The sequence below is a fragment of the Lissotriton helveticus genome, chromosome 6 (assembly GCF_964261635.1).
Source record: "Lissotriton helveticus chromosome 6, aLisHel1.1, whole genome shotgun sequence".
NCBI lineage: Eukaryota > Metazoa > Chordata > Amphibia > Caudata > Salamandridae > Lissotriton > Lissotriton helveticus.
Genome location: NC_136067.1, coordinates 707,303,732 through 707,318,930, shown reverse-complemented (window position 1 = coordinate 707,318,930; position 15,199 = coordinate 707,303,732). Strand labels below are relative to the sequence as shown.

The 15,199-nt window shown below is 41.2% G+C and overlaps 1 protein-coding gene across 3 annotated transcripts in view; it reads right to left on the bottom strand.

Moving 5' to 3' along the window:
- Nucleotides 1–5,928: 5,928 nt before the first annotated feature.
- ZNF292 (zinc finger protein 292) overlaps nucleotides 5,929–15,199 on the bottom strand; it is a 670,886-nt gene continuing 661,615 nt past the window's right edge. For all 3 annotated transcript variants that reach the window (XM_078648177.1, XM_078648178.1, XM_078648179.1), the window contains one exon: nucleotides 5,929–14,053. In XM_078648177.1, the coding sequence (XP_078504303.1) occupies nucleotides 6,950–14,053 (7,104 nt within the window). In that variant the 3' untranslated portion in view covers nucleotides 5,929–6,949. The remainder of the gene's footprint in view (nucleotides 14,054–15,199) is intronic.

Sequence of the window (15,199 nt, the reverse complement as noted above, 5' to 3'; positions counted from 1 at the left end):
CTCCTTCCAAGTTCGGATGTATTTCTTTACAACGAGAAAGAAGTTGCCCCTTCCTATAGCTGGGAAGTAAATTCCTACTGAAGTCAATAATCTCGACATTAGCATTAGTTCACTCTTTGCGGCATGTTTGAATCTTTCAGCAGTGCACCCCGGACCCTTGAAAGAGCAATGCTGAACCCCCCTTTATTGCCCCAGCTCTGTCTATAGACTTGGAAAGGTCACAGTACTTGATCGCCCAGCACCGCTCTGCGCTCTGTGAAGTAGAACACAACACAGCAATGGTGGCTAATAATCTCTTAGGAATGGCTTTCATATACCGCTTGAGCATTACATGTTTTCATGGCTTGTTGCACCGATGTCCACACAGCCCTTGAGCTTCTGGCATCCCATATTTCGGGGTTAGGATGTATTTTAGTAAAGGACTCCCGCCTGTTATTACCTGTCCCCAGCCAGGAGCCTAACTGGGCAATGCTGGCCATCCACCTGTACGCTATATACAGTTATTCAGTGTCACCTGCTCATTTGATCACTTGCCTGCCGCCATTGACGGCGAGGACACGAGGCCACGCCTACCCTAGGCCACGCCCACCGCCCCTTTCCTCCCCCCTAAAAGATGTGCAATTACCGGACGCGCAGCGGACGGGCGCAGCGGGCGCGCCGTCAGCGCGCCGAAGGCGCGCCAAAGGCAAGCCCGTCTGCGCCCGTCATCGCCAAGTCATCGCCTCTCGCCAGACCCCCTGGCCTTATTCCGTCACCGCCCCTTGCATACGACAGTGAGACACTCTATAGCTGGAACCCCGGAAGAAATTGCGCTAACATTACAGGTAAGCTCGGCTTCACCTGCCTACAATGCCAAACTTGCAATTTCTCCACTACTAAACCCCACGCCATTCGACAGCTCTTAGGTCCGGACAAAACCACCTCCATTACGATACTTCACATCAATGTAAGATCATTAGCCAAACATCACCTTGAGGTTAATACCCTAATCCTGGATGAAAATCCAGATATCCTCTTCCTCTGTGAAACATGGCTTCGCGATGGCACCTCCACCATTCCCAACCTTATGCTACCAGACGACTATTTGATGTCGGCCATCAACAGAGGGAGAAGAGGAGGCGGTCTCGCTATAATCTACAAAAAACCGCTCTCCTGTTCTTTTGTTAAGGAAGATTTGTCAGACTCCGAAAGCGCCCTCTTCAAAATCACCATAAACCCTAACTTTACCGTGTCGGGTCTCTACATCTACCGCCCACCTGGCCCCTCTTCAAAATTCATTGAGGCCCTCCTTGAGTCAACAACTTCTCTAATAACCAAAAGCCCCAATTTTACCATTCTGGGAGACCTTAATCTTCATTTTGATCTACTTAATGACCCTACGATCAAAACACTCCTTGCAGACCTCTCCGCACTACAACTCAACCCTCTCATCTCCACTCCAACTCACCTAGCTGGCCACATCCTAGACCCAGTTTTTTCAAATTTAGAAGAACTCACCTCAGAGCCACCCCTTCCTATGGGATGGACAGATCACTCCCTTATTAAAATGACCATTCCGGTCAATAAAAGCAGGCTCAAGACGGCATCGACCAGCCGCCTAAAAAGACCATGGCATAAACTGTCTCAAGAGGACTTTCACAAGACCCTAGGGGATTTCTACCTTGACAACAACTCTGACATCAACGCCAACTATAGCACGTTTCACGAGTGGATTACGGGTGGACTAGACAGTCTTATCCCAGCAAAATGGACAAAAGGTCGTAACTCTCCATCCAACCCCTGGTACAACGACACACTCAAAAATCTACGGAAAGAGTGCAAAAAGGCAGAACGCCTCTGGCGTAGGGAATACAACAAAGAAGACAAAGCTAAATACCTTCTGTTACAGAAAACTTATCACAAAGCCATCCGTGCTGCACGGACCGCTTTCTACGCCAACAAAATCGAATCTAGTCCCACTCCCGCTAAAGAAATCTTCAAACTGGTACAAGAACTGCAGAGCAGCAAAACACCCCTCCCTACTATTTCCTCCGAGCAACAATGTGAAGAACTTGCCAGGTTCTTCGTTGACAAGGTACGGAAAATTTACACCTCCTTCCCCCAACACGACCCTAGTACCATCAGCAATCCTTCAGTTTCTCCTAGCTATTCGACCTTGACCTACATCCCAGAAATCTCCAAAGACATCCTCATCAGACTATGTAATAGAGTCAAATCTGGCTCCCCCGCAGACCCCATGCGCCCGGCTCAATTCCTGGAGTCACTCAACTTCTTCCTACCAGCGCTAACCGCCATCCTGAACCTCTCCTTCACTTCAGCGTGTGTACCATCTGCCTGGAAGCAAGCGTGGGTTTCGCCTATCATCAAGAAACCCACCCTAGATCCATCTAAACCGGAGAATTTTCGTCCAATCTCCCTGCTCCCATGGCTATCCAAACTCGCTGAAGCGCATGTTAACAGCACTCTATCCCAGCACATGGTCAAAAACAACATTCTGGACCCATCACAAAATGGGTTCAGACCAGGCCATAGCACTGAGTCTGCTCTCTTAGCCACCACAGAGCACCTCCGTACGATCTTAGATGCCGGTCAAAGTGCTGCGCTGATCCTTCTGGATCTCAGCGCGGCATTTGACACGGTATCCCATGTCATCCTTCTTAAACGTCTGGAGACCTTTGGAGTAACCGGTCATGCCTTGGAGTGGCTTAGATCCTTCCTCGAGAACAGGTCTTTTCGAGTTTCTGCCCCCCCCTTTCTATCTAAGCCCCACCCTATTGAACAGGGAGTCCCGCAGGGCTCTGCGTTAAGCCCCTCTCTTTTTAATCTTTATGTTCAGCCTCTGGCGGCAGTGGCCAAAGAATGGGGCTTGACATTAGTATCGTACGCTGACGATACACAACTGGCCATCGCTCTCTCAGATGGTCCTTCCAACTTTTCCTCTAATTTCAAAAACGGACTCTCTGCGGTCGCCCAATGGATGACAACGAACTGTTTACAACTTAATGGCGGAAAAACAGAAGTGCTCCTCCTTGGCAAAAACACCAGCCTTTGGAACGAGCACTGGTGGCCGTCCTCCCTCGGTACCATCCCTCCCCCCAAGACTCTAGTGAAAAACTTAGGTGTCTGGATGGACGACTCACTCAACTTTCGAGCCCACACCAAAAAAGTTGCCGGCACCTGTATTGGCCTACTGAGAAGCCTCAGCCACATACTAGGCTTCTTTGACGCAAAGACCCGCCAACTCATCATCCAAGCCACCATCCTCTCGCGCCTAGACTATGCCAATGTGCTCCTTCTTGGTGCCAACAAATGTGAGTTAGCACGACTCCAACGCGTGCAGAACTCTGCGGCTAGAACTCTGGTCGGCCTCCCCCGCAGATGCTCAGCCAGAACGACCATCAGAAAACTGCACTGGCTCCCTGTAGACTCCAGAATCAAGTTCAAGACCCTCATCATGACCTTCAAAATCCTCAAACTCAACACCCCCCCTCTGCTTCAACCCCTTCTTACTCCCTACGCGCCGTCACGGAACCTAAGGTCGTCCAACCAAAACCTTCTATGCGTCCCACGCATAAAACTCTGTCGCATGGGCGGCCGCTCCTTTAGGTTCCTGGGAGCCAAGATGTGGAATGAACTACCACATCACATTCGCTCGATAGACAACTTATCAGCTTTCCGGAAAGCAGTGAAAACTTTTCTATTCCCTTGCCTGTAATCCTTCCTCTATCCATGGACTCTCCACGCTTAGGACCTGATCCGGGTTCCAGCGCCGGGACGCCTCATTGCCGGGGCAGCTGTAGCGCTTTACCAAAACAATAAGATAAGATAAGATAATCCTATCTCCCCACCCCTTAATCCATGCACTCTGGAATTATGCGGAATAATTCACCCACCCAATACCAAGTGCACACAACTCAAGTCAAAGCAGATGAGTCACTTTTAATAATCCTTGACTCATGCGTTCTCAGTCTTCAGGTTTTCAATGATTCCATATCCGATCACGTTCACCAGCGCCGTTATCAGCCGAAATTGCAATATGCCACATGGGCCCTCCTTTGGAGTTGCACGCAGGAGTGTCACCCTTATGCCTTGTCCCTTGCTACACCTTATATAAAACCTGCATTTTTTGTATTTTTCTTCCCCTTCCTTCCCTACGCAATTGAGGCTTTTACGTATTAGGCATAATATCCATGTCCTGATGATGATCCGCAAATTATAAGTCAGATCGAAACGCCGACGACAATTGAAACACCTTATACAATTCAACCCTGTGTGCATTAATTGTAAAGGTGTCTAATGCGATTTGTTGCCTTTTGATATTGTTTACACGCCAAGTACAACAAACTGTGGAGCTTTGCCTAAAGCCCTTTGTATGTCGTTTTCCTATTTGTATTTGTTGTTCATGTGTTAAGTAGGTCACAGGCTTGTGTCCCACTTCTTCTATTGTTAAAAATAAAAATTCTATTACCAAAGTAAATAGCAGACCTCTGTCCGCTGGACATGTCATCCCAATATAGTTACGACTGAGTCTATATTTATTGTTACTTATAATCTCCCTTCTCCCGGGACCACTGTTGCTTATAAACAAGTAGGGAGTTGAGCATGGTGGTGGAAATAACTGCACACCAACCAAGGCTGCACCAAACATTTGGAAAGATATGAGGCTTGTGCAATAATCATTAGAGGTTTTGTCTTGTCACTGAGTATGGGGATGGTAACTGGGTGGACCTTTGCCAATGAAGTAAAAGCTAGTCAGATGTATGAGCTTGGTTCTGTAGTGCCATTCTTATTCTATGTGTAATGCAGCTTTTGGCTCCATTGATCATTCAAGAGGTTTTAGATGAATGTCATATTGGATGACATCACGTCATCCAATATCTTAGGAGCGCTTCTGTATTCACGGTGCAAAAACGTTTTTAAAAGGCTTCCTTTTCTACCTCTCTCAGTGTCTGGATACATTTTGCTTTGACTACTATTCCTGAACATAACATGCGACTGGACATTCAACTATAACATGAAAACGTAACATTTTGACGTGTAAAAAAGTGTGAAAATATCTGAAGGCAGTGACTTGTTACTATTGCAGGGGTTGAACTGGTGCAAGAGTATTATTTAACAAGAACATGGATCACAAACTGTTTTCAATGGTAGTTGGCGACTGTAACCAAAACAGCCATTTCACCTATGCAACGAAATATCGGGTACAATGTCTACTGCTCACACACTCGACAGAACATGTCGTGCACATCCAGGACTGACAACACATACAACAAAACACCATACACAAAAACCCTTCATATATCAAATATAATCCAAACATGACATCAGGTGGCTCACAGCAGCTCTCTCCTTCACTACAGGATATACAATAAACAATTTAGCACACTGCACACATCCAACAGAGTTCAGGTATGCCATATAGTTGGGTCATCCCTGTGCTCACAAGAGCACTTTTTGCATCAAAAACCAACATCCAATAGAGCATTGAATAGAAACATAGCACATCCAACAAAGTCTAGATATGCCACATAAGTTAACAAGAACACCGGTTACCATGAAATGGCAGGCAATGGACAAGTCTACTCACCTATATGATGTGGAAGCAATGTGGATGAAATGGACATGTATTCAATACTGGTATCATAAGCCGAATTACACTCCATTTTGTGATGGAATCCTCTCATCCTCTGAAAAATATTGGCAAGTGTATGTACTTCTTACAGCGCCATGAGACAAAGCATGCTATACCAGTGCTTCAAAGGCAACAACAGATGCAATATCATCACCCTTTGAGATTAACCATACCATACTGGAGATTTAAGTGACGGGGGACACAATATCAATTTTGCACATCATTTACGTATTGAAAATATGGAAGAACATTCTTAGAATGCGAAGAGTACTCAACATAATACTATTCAAATGATCAAGCATCTCGCCACCTTTTATTTGAACATTCCAGTTGTAAATTTCTTTGCTCTCTGAGGCGTTTTCATAAAAATGTGATTAAACCACCATCAGGTTCTTAACAAAACCATCTTTAAAACCCTAACAAGAGAACATGACTAAACCAAGAAATGAATCAGATTTTATTTAAGGCAATACTGGGCTACTTCACAATGGGCAGCGTAAATGAAAATTACTCTACACTACCATAAAATTCTTGAGCTCCGCCATACCAACCCTTATTCACCTCTTCACTGTTCTATACAAACTGAAATAAGTCTCCACAGTCTAACATGTTGTCAAATTGGGAATACTCTGTCAAAATCAATAATGGCAAATAAAGGTTCCAGATATTGGACATTTTTAGATGGAGATTACATAGTCATACGTAACAATACTGTATGCTTATTTTGTCTCCATGTTTAATAACTGTGCTGCTAGTATGAACTTACTTTAGATGAAAGTAATCGATCCTTAACCTTCACCTGCACATAAATGTGGTGCAAAACACAAAAGGTGTGGGGTATCCACAAACATTATTAATTTAAAAAGGATCCACACACAATTTTAAAACATCACTTAAATACAAAATAAAATTGAGAATATAAATGTGTCATTTAATAGTTTACACTTAGACTGCTGGTGGCAGTAAATGATTTACAATAATAAATATATACAAAAAATGTATCTACAAATAAAGAGTTGTTATACATGAGTAGTGACCTGGTGAAATATACCAATCACAGACAATGCACAAAGATTTAGTTTGCAGATAGGACAATCCATTGATAGAAATATTTTGAGGATTTTATCAATTATTTACAAAACTCAAACAATGATTCTGTCCCTCACGTCCCATAGGGATAAAAGAAATACAACTTTACATGACTAGGGTCATGATTACTTTGCCTGGTTAAATCACTCCAACAAAATAAAGCCTCAATTACTAGCATGCTTGATGGCTTCCTAGTCAAAATAAAAAATGTATGCAATGTTTAACACCTTAGTTGGCTGCATCGAAATTTCTCTCAATGTAACAACGTTGTTCACTTGTTAATATTTCATCATCGCAATGCAGGTCAACCTTTTTAAGAACAACAGTAGGTCTCATTTCCTGAAGCTGCTTGAATGCCAGTTCAATGCAATTGTTCAGTCTGTCATCTAAAACAAACAGTACAGTTCCGATACACTGAAGTTGAGAAGGATTGGCAAATTGTATAAGGTTTTCACAGTCAGTAATTGGGTACGTGTGGCAGTCTATCAGAGAAGTCTTTTTTCTAGCAAATGCCTCGCTGCCTTCCTCCTCACTAGCAGCCTCTCCACTACCATCCTCCTCGCTGGCGGCCTCCTGACTAGATTTAAGTAGATTCAGACGCAAATCTTTCTTAAGTCCTGTGCAATCCCGCTTGGTTTTCTTCTTTTCCTTCACAGCAGACTCTTCTAGGAACTTTAAGAAAGACATTTCAAAGCCCATAGGTTTAAATGAACTCAAGTCAAATACTGGTAGTGGCTCATCAGCAGTTTCAGAGGAAATAGTTTCCTCACCACTTTGTATGCTCTTTATCTCAGCTGCCAATGTCTCTTCCAACTTTTCAATTTTACGTTTTTTATTTTGGGGCGCAAGCTTTTGCCTATGCACTCGCTTCAATACGTTGTTTGATCCTTGCTTTCCAGGTTGAGAACATGCTTTTTTAATCTCTCTATTTTTAATTGAAGATGTTCTTGCTTGGTTTTCAACAGTATCCTTGTCCTCATTAACTAGTTTTAAATCAAGCAATTCTGCAAGTTCGTCTATTTCATCCTTTTCAGTTTCACTTAGCTGCGATACGGACTCATCACTGCTCTCTGAAGACGACGCATCTGATCCTCGGAGTACTTTTCTTCTACGATGTGCAGCCTCGTCATCAGATGCAGAGGCTTTTATACGACAGACGGGTAGCTTCTTGCAGAGGATTAGCGTTGCTCTGTGGGTCAAAGTGAATGCTCTAGTTATTTTGTGACATTTGTAATGTCTAATTATATTGTGTTCACTTGTAACAATGGATGTGCATCCCTTTATCATGCATGGATACTGTTTAGGCAGAGTATCGGAACACTCTGCCAAGGCATCATATTTGGTTTTTAGAAATAAAAACTTTTTGCCATATTTTAGAGGAGATACAGGCAGGTTTTTATTAATCTCAGCCATATCTTTTTCAGACTCAAGATTTTTATTTCTCCAGTGTTCATTTCCAGAACTGTCATACCTACGTTCATGTGGCTTATACCTCATTGGTGTATCCTCATTTGCCTTACTTGAATTATTTTCCTCATCATCTTGCAAGAAACGCCTGGGTCTCATTAGATGTGCCTTATGCCTCTCATTATGCTTATTATAAATATGTCTTAAAAGATTAGATCGGGTTGCATAAATACGATCACAGCCCTCACAATCACACTTGTATATGCCATCTTCACCACACTGTCTTATCTTAATTCCATGGTGACTCTCCAGGTGTGCAAGATAATTTGAACATGTTGTAAATGACGATATACACTGCGGCTGATCACACTTAAATTTGCCAGTGTTTGTGACAGACATAACCTGCTCAATTTCTTCAGGGAACATCTCATGAAGCTTCATGTAATGCTGAATTAAGCTAGCAACTTCTTGAAAAATTCTAGAGCAATCAAATTCTTGGCACCTGAATTCTTTTACAGTTTGTGAGCTCTCAACATCATCATGTACATCTTTATAGGTTTCATTTTCGTCTTCTAGCTGTAAGCCAAACGTAGGCAAGTCTGAACTGTGCATGGCTTGATAATGAAGAATTAAGTTCTGCTGTATTGTAAAAGCGGCAAAACAGTCCTGGTGGACACAGCGGTAAGGTCGATAAGGACTATACTTGGCAGGAAGTGTTCCATCATGTTCAAGTCTCATCTTCTGTAACCTCTCCTCTCTTGCTTTCATTTGTTTCCTCATTTTCATACGCAGAGCTTCTTTTTTACGTTGTTCTTGCAAAAGGGAAGCAAGTTTAGGAAGATTTTCTTGTTTTCTAATTGTGAGCCCTACCCTGGATTCTTGTTCATTGGAAATTTGTTCACACTGATTCATATCAAATTCTTTCTTCAATGGTGTATGAACAACAAGAGGTGGAGGTTCAGTTTTCAATTCAGGTTCTATTTTTACCTGTTTTCTTTTTTGCGAATCACTCCGAGGAGGTGTAATCATACCTTCACTCAATGAAAGCTCGTACGGTCTTTTAGATCTTAATTTTTCCATTTCTTCAGTGGAAAAGCGATGCACAGATTGACAATGAGTTCGCAAGTTTGAGTTTCTTGTAAATGTTTTAGGACAATCCGGAATTACACATCTGAAAGGAGCAAACTTTAAATGGTTCTTCTTTATATCCATTAATACATCTTCACTGTATTTATGGACCCTTCGATAGTGCTTAAAAAGTGCATCCTTTGACATTGCGCGGTAATCACAAGTATTCTCACGGCACACAAATGGTTTAACTGTTTCATCAAGTAATGTATTACAAATATCAGTTTCTGGAGATTGATGGCTACCACTTTTGCTTGCTAAAAAGGATATAGAAGCCAGAGGTGAACAAATGCCTGGAGGAGAGGATGCAGACGCATCAGATTCAAGACCATCTACTGTCAAATCATTTTCTAGCCTCAGGACCTGCAAACGTTGTAAAATTTCCACAATTGTCTCATCATCTACATGTGTTTTTTCAAGGGGAGAGGGTTTTGTTGAGAAGCTGAAATCATCAATGCAATCCGGGATTTGGTTACTTTCTGAAGTTACAATTTTTGAAAAATCATTTTCTAATAAAGAGTCACAATTTATAGTAAACTTCTGTTGTACTGAATTAGAGGTAATATGCTGAATGCTACTTCTCACTTCTAAATTACTATTTAAGGTAATATTAGTCTTCAAAACATTGACTTTACCATCAGATGTATGACTGCTTAAGTTACTACAATCATATTTTTCAACTTTATTGCTTTGTGGCACTAAAGGTGGTATCTCGGAACTTGGTTGGACATTTTCAGTTATAGTGTCTATACAGGTTTGACTGCGATCAGTATATTTTAATTTATCTGTCATGGATTTTATTAAATGAGCATCACAATTTGAAATTAAATTCTGTGGAAGATTTCCAGCAGGGTTTTTTCCACTTTCTTTAACATCCTTGGCTAGATTACCCATTGCGGTTAACAAGTCACTTGCTATGAAATTCTGTGTCAGGTTTGTTTCGATAAATGGATCAACAGTTTTTTTCCTGTTATTAGAACCGCCCTCATCTCTTGCATCCGTCTGGCTTGAAATGGAGTTTAGCGGACCACTTATAACTGAAACACGATAACTATTACTAGGAAGACATTGTGGTGTAACAACAGCATGTGAACATATTCCACCTTCATAATTATTTAACAAATCTGAAGCAAAAGCAGGACAATTGCTTTGTTCATTCTTAGAGTTCAGTATTTTACTTTTATCCACCATCAATGTAGTAGGATTGCATGAAGAATCCAACAATGGAGAAAGACTGGAGCACGGTAGAACCATTGGATTTACAGTAGAATTGCTGAGCGCACAATTAGTAGCAGCCACTTGTGGAAGTGTTTCTGTGCTCTCTAAAGTACCCGGAATACCTGCAGTTTCCAAGGCTTGTTTTATAATTTCATTCTTCTCTTGCACACAGGCATTTAGGTTAGCTGCATTTGAATGGGTTAACAAATTCTGTAAATATGAAGAGTGACTTTCAACTGCAAGAGACGGAAGGTAGGTTTGATCCTTATAACAGGTTTCTGGGGTTAATATAGATGGATGGGACTGCAAATTTGAAGAAAGCATCATACTGGCTAGAAGCGATGCTTGCCCACTGTTGTTTAGGTGCACTTCAGTAATCTCATTTTCTTCATTGATAGGTTTGCATAGGGAGCCTTTGGATAAGTGACCACCAAGAGAGCTTGGATTGCTGAAGACCCTAAAACACCTCCTACAAATGAATTTGCCATCTTGGATTATTGCAGGACACTTTGCTCGTGAACTATGCCTCCTTTCTTTTGTGTTTGGGCTTTGCCCATGTCCATCTTTTTTCATGTCAGATGAAGGCAGGGAAGATTCTCCAAAGTTGAATTCACTATTCGTATCAACAGAGAACTCTTGTTTTGGATAAATAGATTCTGTAGCTGACTCAGTGTTCGACAAAAGTGCATGATTTGCATTATTTCCAAGTTGTGAGAACACAGGATTTGTCACATTAAGACTTAAGGAGGAAAAATTTGATATTGAACAGTCTTCTGCAGGCATTGGAAGGAAAGGGTCAGAGTCATTTTCAAATTTTAGAGGCAAGGCAGATTTAGACACATCTTCAAATGGGGTATTTAAAAAGGCACCTGTGGCACCTTTATTAGGCTGGGCAACTTGATTCATGTTTTCTATGGCTGCTAACATGGGATTGACAAGGGTTTCTAAATGGGTTGGAAAAACGGGGGTTTGGACGGAGTGAAACTCATTGGAAAAGCTATGGTTTACATTACTGATTTTATTCTGTGGTGAAACTGCATTACTAGAACAGCTCGCTTTTGGGGACATGTTTAATAAAGCTTTAGCATTTGCAGAATTTCTTGATCTCTGCCTTTTTCTCTTCTTGCGTTCTTGTGTAAACGCAGGATACTGTTGAGGGTGTGTTGCTTTCATGTGTTTGCCGATGCTTTGTATAGAGTTGTAGATTCTAGTACATCCCTCAATTAAACAGGTGAATTTCTGAAGTGGAAGCTGTTTCAATACAGATGAAGTAACTAAAGGATTACTAATGGTGGACTGTGATGAAGCAAAAAGGCTGCCATTTGTTGTCTTTGAAGGCAAATTTAACAGATTAGCTGCTGCTTTTACACGATCTTCAAACTCAGAAAAAGCAAAACTGCTTTCATACAGAGGTTGATTGTCAACCCCCAAGTGCACTACAGTGCCCATTTGTCTTTCAACAGTTTTCATTGCTAAATCGATTTTACTTGTGCCAGAATTTACTGAAACATTGAGCTCTTGTTGGGGCTGATTAAAGCATTCAACTTCTTTACTTTCTTGGAAAAGTGGAATGCTTGAATCATTGCAAGCATCTTTAACAGCAGTATATATCTGTGAAAGGAGTGTGTTACCAGTATCTATCATATTAACTGCTGCTGCCAACTTTCCCTGTGTCAAAATTATATCGCAAATTCCTTGACTGAGGGGAGATTTTTTAATGTGACTTGAAACAATAGCTTCAGATTTTTCAAGTGCATCTACAGAGCACTGCCCCAGCATCTGCTCCGGTACATTTGTCTGTGGTGACATAACTTTACTTATTCCAGCTGAAGCAAGCAAACTGTTACTTATTTCTTTGGAAGGTGGCAAACTAACTGTACCTACAGAGGTATGTTCCAAGCGTTTCGGACAGGTCTGCTGTTCTTCAAAAGATTCCATTTTGATAGGTTTTACATTGAGGAATCCACTTGCCATACTGGCACTTGGAACACAGTTGGGGTTATAGACCTGCTCTGATTTTACAGGTAAATTATTTGTACCTTTGGCCTCACTTAATGTCTGGTCATACAGCACAGATGTGTTTTTTTGGTCTTTCAAGTCATCTCCCTGCTTAAACTCGTGGCTATTTAGATGACTTTCTAGTTGACTCTCGGAATAGTAAACGTTTCCACAATCTTTGAATTTACAAGTAAAAGTATGGTAGTGTTTTGCCTCATGCTCATAAAGTGCACAAGCCTCCGAAAATATTCTTCCACATTTAGGAAACATACATTTTGCTTTGAAGTCCTTATGTTCCTTTCTGTGTGCCAACAACTGAGCATTTGAACGGAAGCTTGCCCCGCATTTCATCTGTATGCACATATATGGTTTGCTTCCACAGTGAATTTGCAAATGATCATTCAAATGAGTAACACTAACAAAATGTCTTCTGCAATAATGGCAAATCACCTTTTTACTTTGCATTTCAAGAAAATGTATTGCTTCTTCATTGTCTTTATGTGCTTTTACATGTACAATCAAGTTTTTATAGTGCTTAAATCCTTTTCTACAGACAAGTACAGGACAAGTGAATTCAGGTTCATTTGAAAGATTCTGGAGAGTTAAGTTTGTTTCATCCTGCTTAAATTTGACACAATTTTCATCATCCGAGCCTTCATTGTCATCGAATGTAACAAAGTCTTCTGAATAAATACTATTTTTCTTTACTGATCGTTGGTCTGGTTTAAATATAGAGTTATGTTTTTCATTTGTAATGGCTACTTTCTGCGATCTTCCAAGCTTTCTCAAAGGCTTCATTTCATCAAGTCTCTCTTTGCTGGACTGTTTGACGTGTAGTGTCACATGAGGAACCAGTCTTTCTTTGTTATCAAATTTCTTTGCACATATTGGGCAGCTGTATACTCCATCAGTATGATGCTTTTGTGCATGTCTGATTATTCTGTGGCCAAGAAACTCTTTGTCACACAAAACACAGTACTGCATATAGGCCTGAAAATTTCTAAATCGAGCAGATACAAAGCCCTTCTCTCTCATTTTCTTTACTTCTCTTTTTTTCCGTTTCTCTTCTTCCATGTCTCGCAGAAGGACTGAAGAGGAGTATGAATTTGAAATTCCATTTGTTGAGCTTTCCTTGCTCTCTTCAAGAGAGTCCTCGAGTTTTTCATACACTTCACTATCATTGAGTTCATCTATAGAAGACACAATTGAGGCTTCCTCTCCCATTAATGCAAGACACTGACGCTTCAATGTTTTCCAATCCCAGAACTCAGGATCAAAAGGCCACCGAGTTTTCAAAACTAGCAACAGCTCACATCGCAATGAGTTTGGAACTGGAAGGCTCTCTTCATCGTACTTCTGATCTGGCTGATTATACAGCATTTCAACAGCATAATATGCATCAACCGTTGGCTCAAGAAGAAATTCACTAAGCTGACACGCACGCTTGACTTCTAAATCATCAGGTAGCAAACAGGAAATGGTCTTGCAGATGGATATTTTCACATTTGCATTTTCACCAGATTCCAACCTTAATGCTTTCACACACAGCTCAATGCAAGTTGAAAGTCCAGCACCTTCAGCCTGCAACAAAAAGAAAAACAATGATGAGATATGAATATTATACAAAAAAATATGTATTACAATCACATAATAAAGTAAAGAAACAAACAATGGCCCTAGAGGAGATTTGCATATAAGCTAGTCTGGTTAATACTATTACATTTTTTAAAGCATCGCAAAAATACAATTTGCAAGCATCAAGAATGGAAAATGAAACTTACCAGTATGCATCTGTTCTTGGCATGTAGAGCTGCAGTTTCACACACTATGCATAGATCGACATCTGGTGTTGGGCCCAGATGTTTGCAGTTTGTTATTGTCTTGGAAACGGTATTGAAAGTCACAAGATAGGCGACTCCTCCTTTGAACAATAGTGCGCATGGACATCAACTCCATCTTCAGATTGTTTTTTCGCCAAGAAGGAAAATGATGGAATTTTGTGAGAACAGAAAGATGTCCATGTATGTTGTATCTAAATAAGATAATACTGGAACAGATAAAGGTAGCCGGGGAGGTGGGCGGGCATGAGTGAATCTGCAGCTCTAGATGGCAAGAAGGATAAGTTACTTACCTGTAATCCTAGTTCTCTTCCAGGGGTATCCTCATCAAAGTCATAAGCACTGAATATTCTCGCCCATGTGCGGGGACCCCGGAAATAATATAAAAATTATATATGGAAATCACATATATACAGATCCACATATATGTATGTACATATATCATTTTTTCTCATACAAATGCAGCACCCAATAGGAGGCTAAACAATGGAATTACCCATATAAAGATTATTTGCAAACATAAAAAACACCTGAGGGCAATAGCACTTGAACTCTGTTTTTTAATGAGCAGGAAAACAATCATATCATAAAAAGTGCAAATAAAGTAGACATTGTTAGCCTACAGGCTGTATTGTAAACCAAAACCATAGAAAATGAAAGCATTTTCAACAAACTGGCACCGTGCCTTTAAGGCAGCCATGACACCCAGCTTCCCATCATGGCTCAGGGGTGACAGTTAGGTCAGTTGTTCTTTGCATATCCCTAAAAGTCAGGGCGCAACAATATCCATTAACACTCGGATCGTGTCTCATTTACCTGGGGAGGCGGGTGGGTTGCTTATGACTTTGATGAGGATACCCCTGTAAGAGAACTAGGATTACAGGTAAGT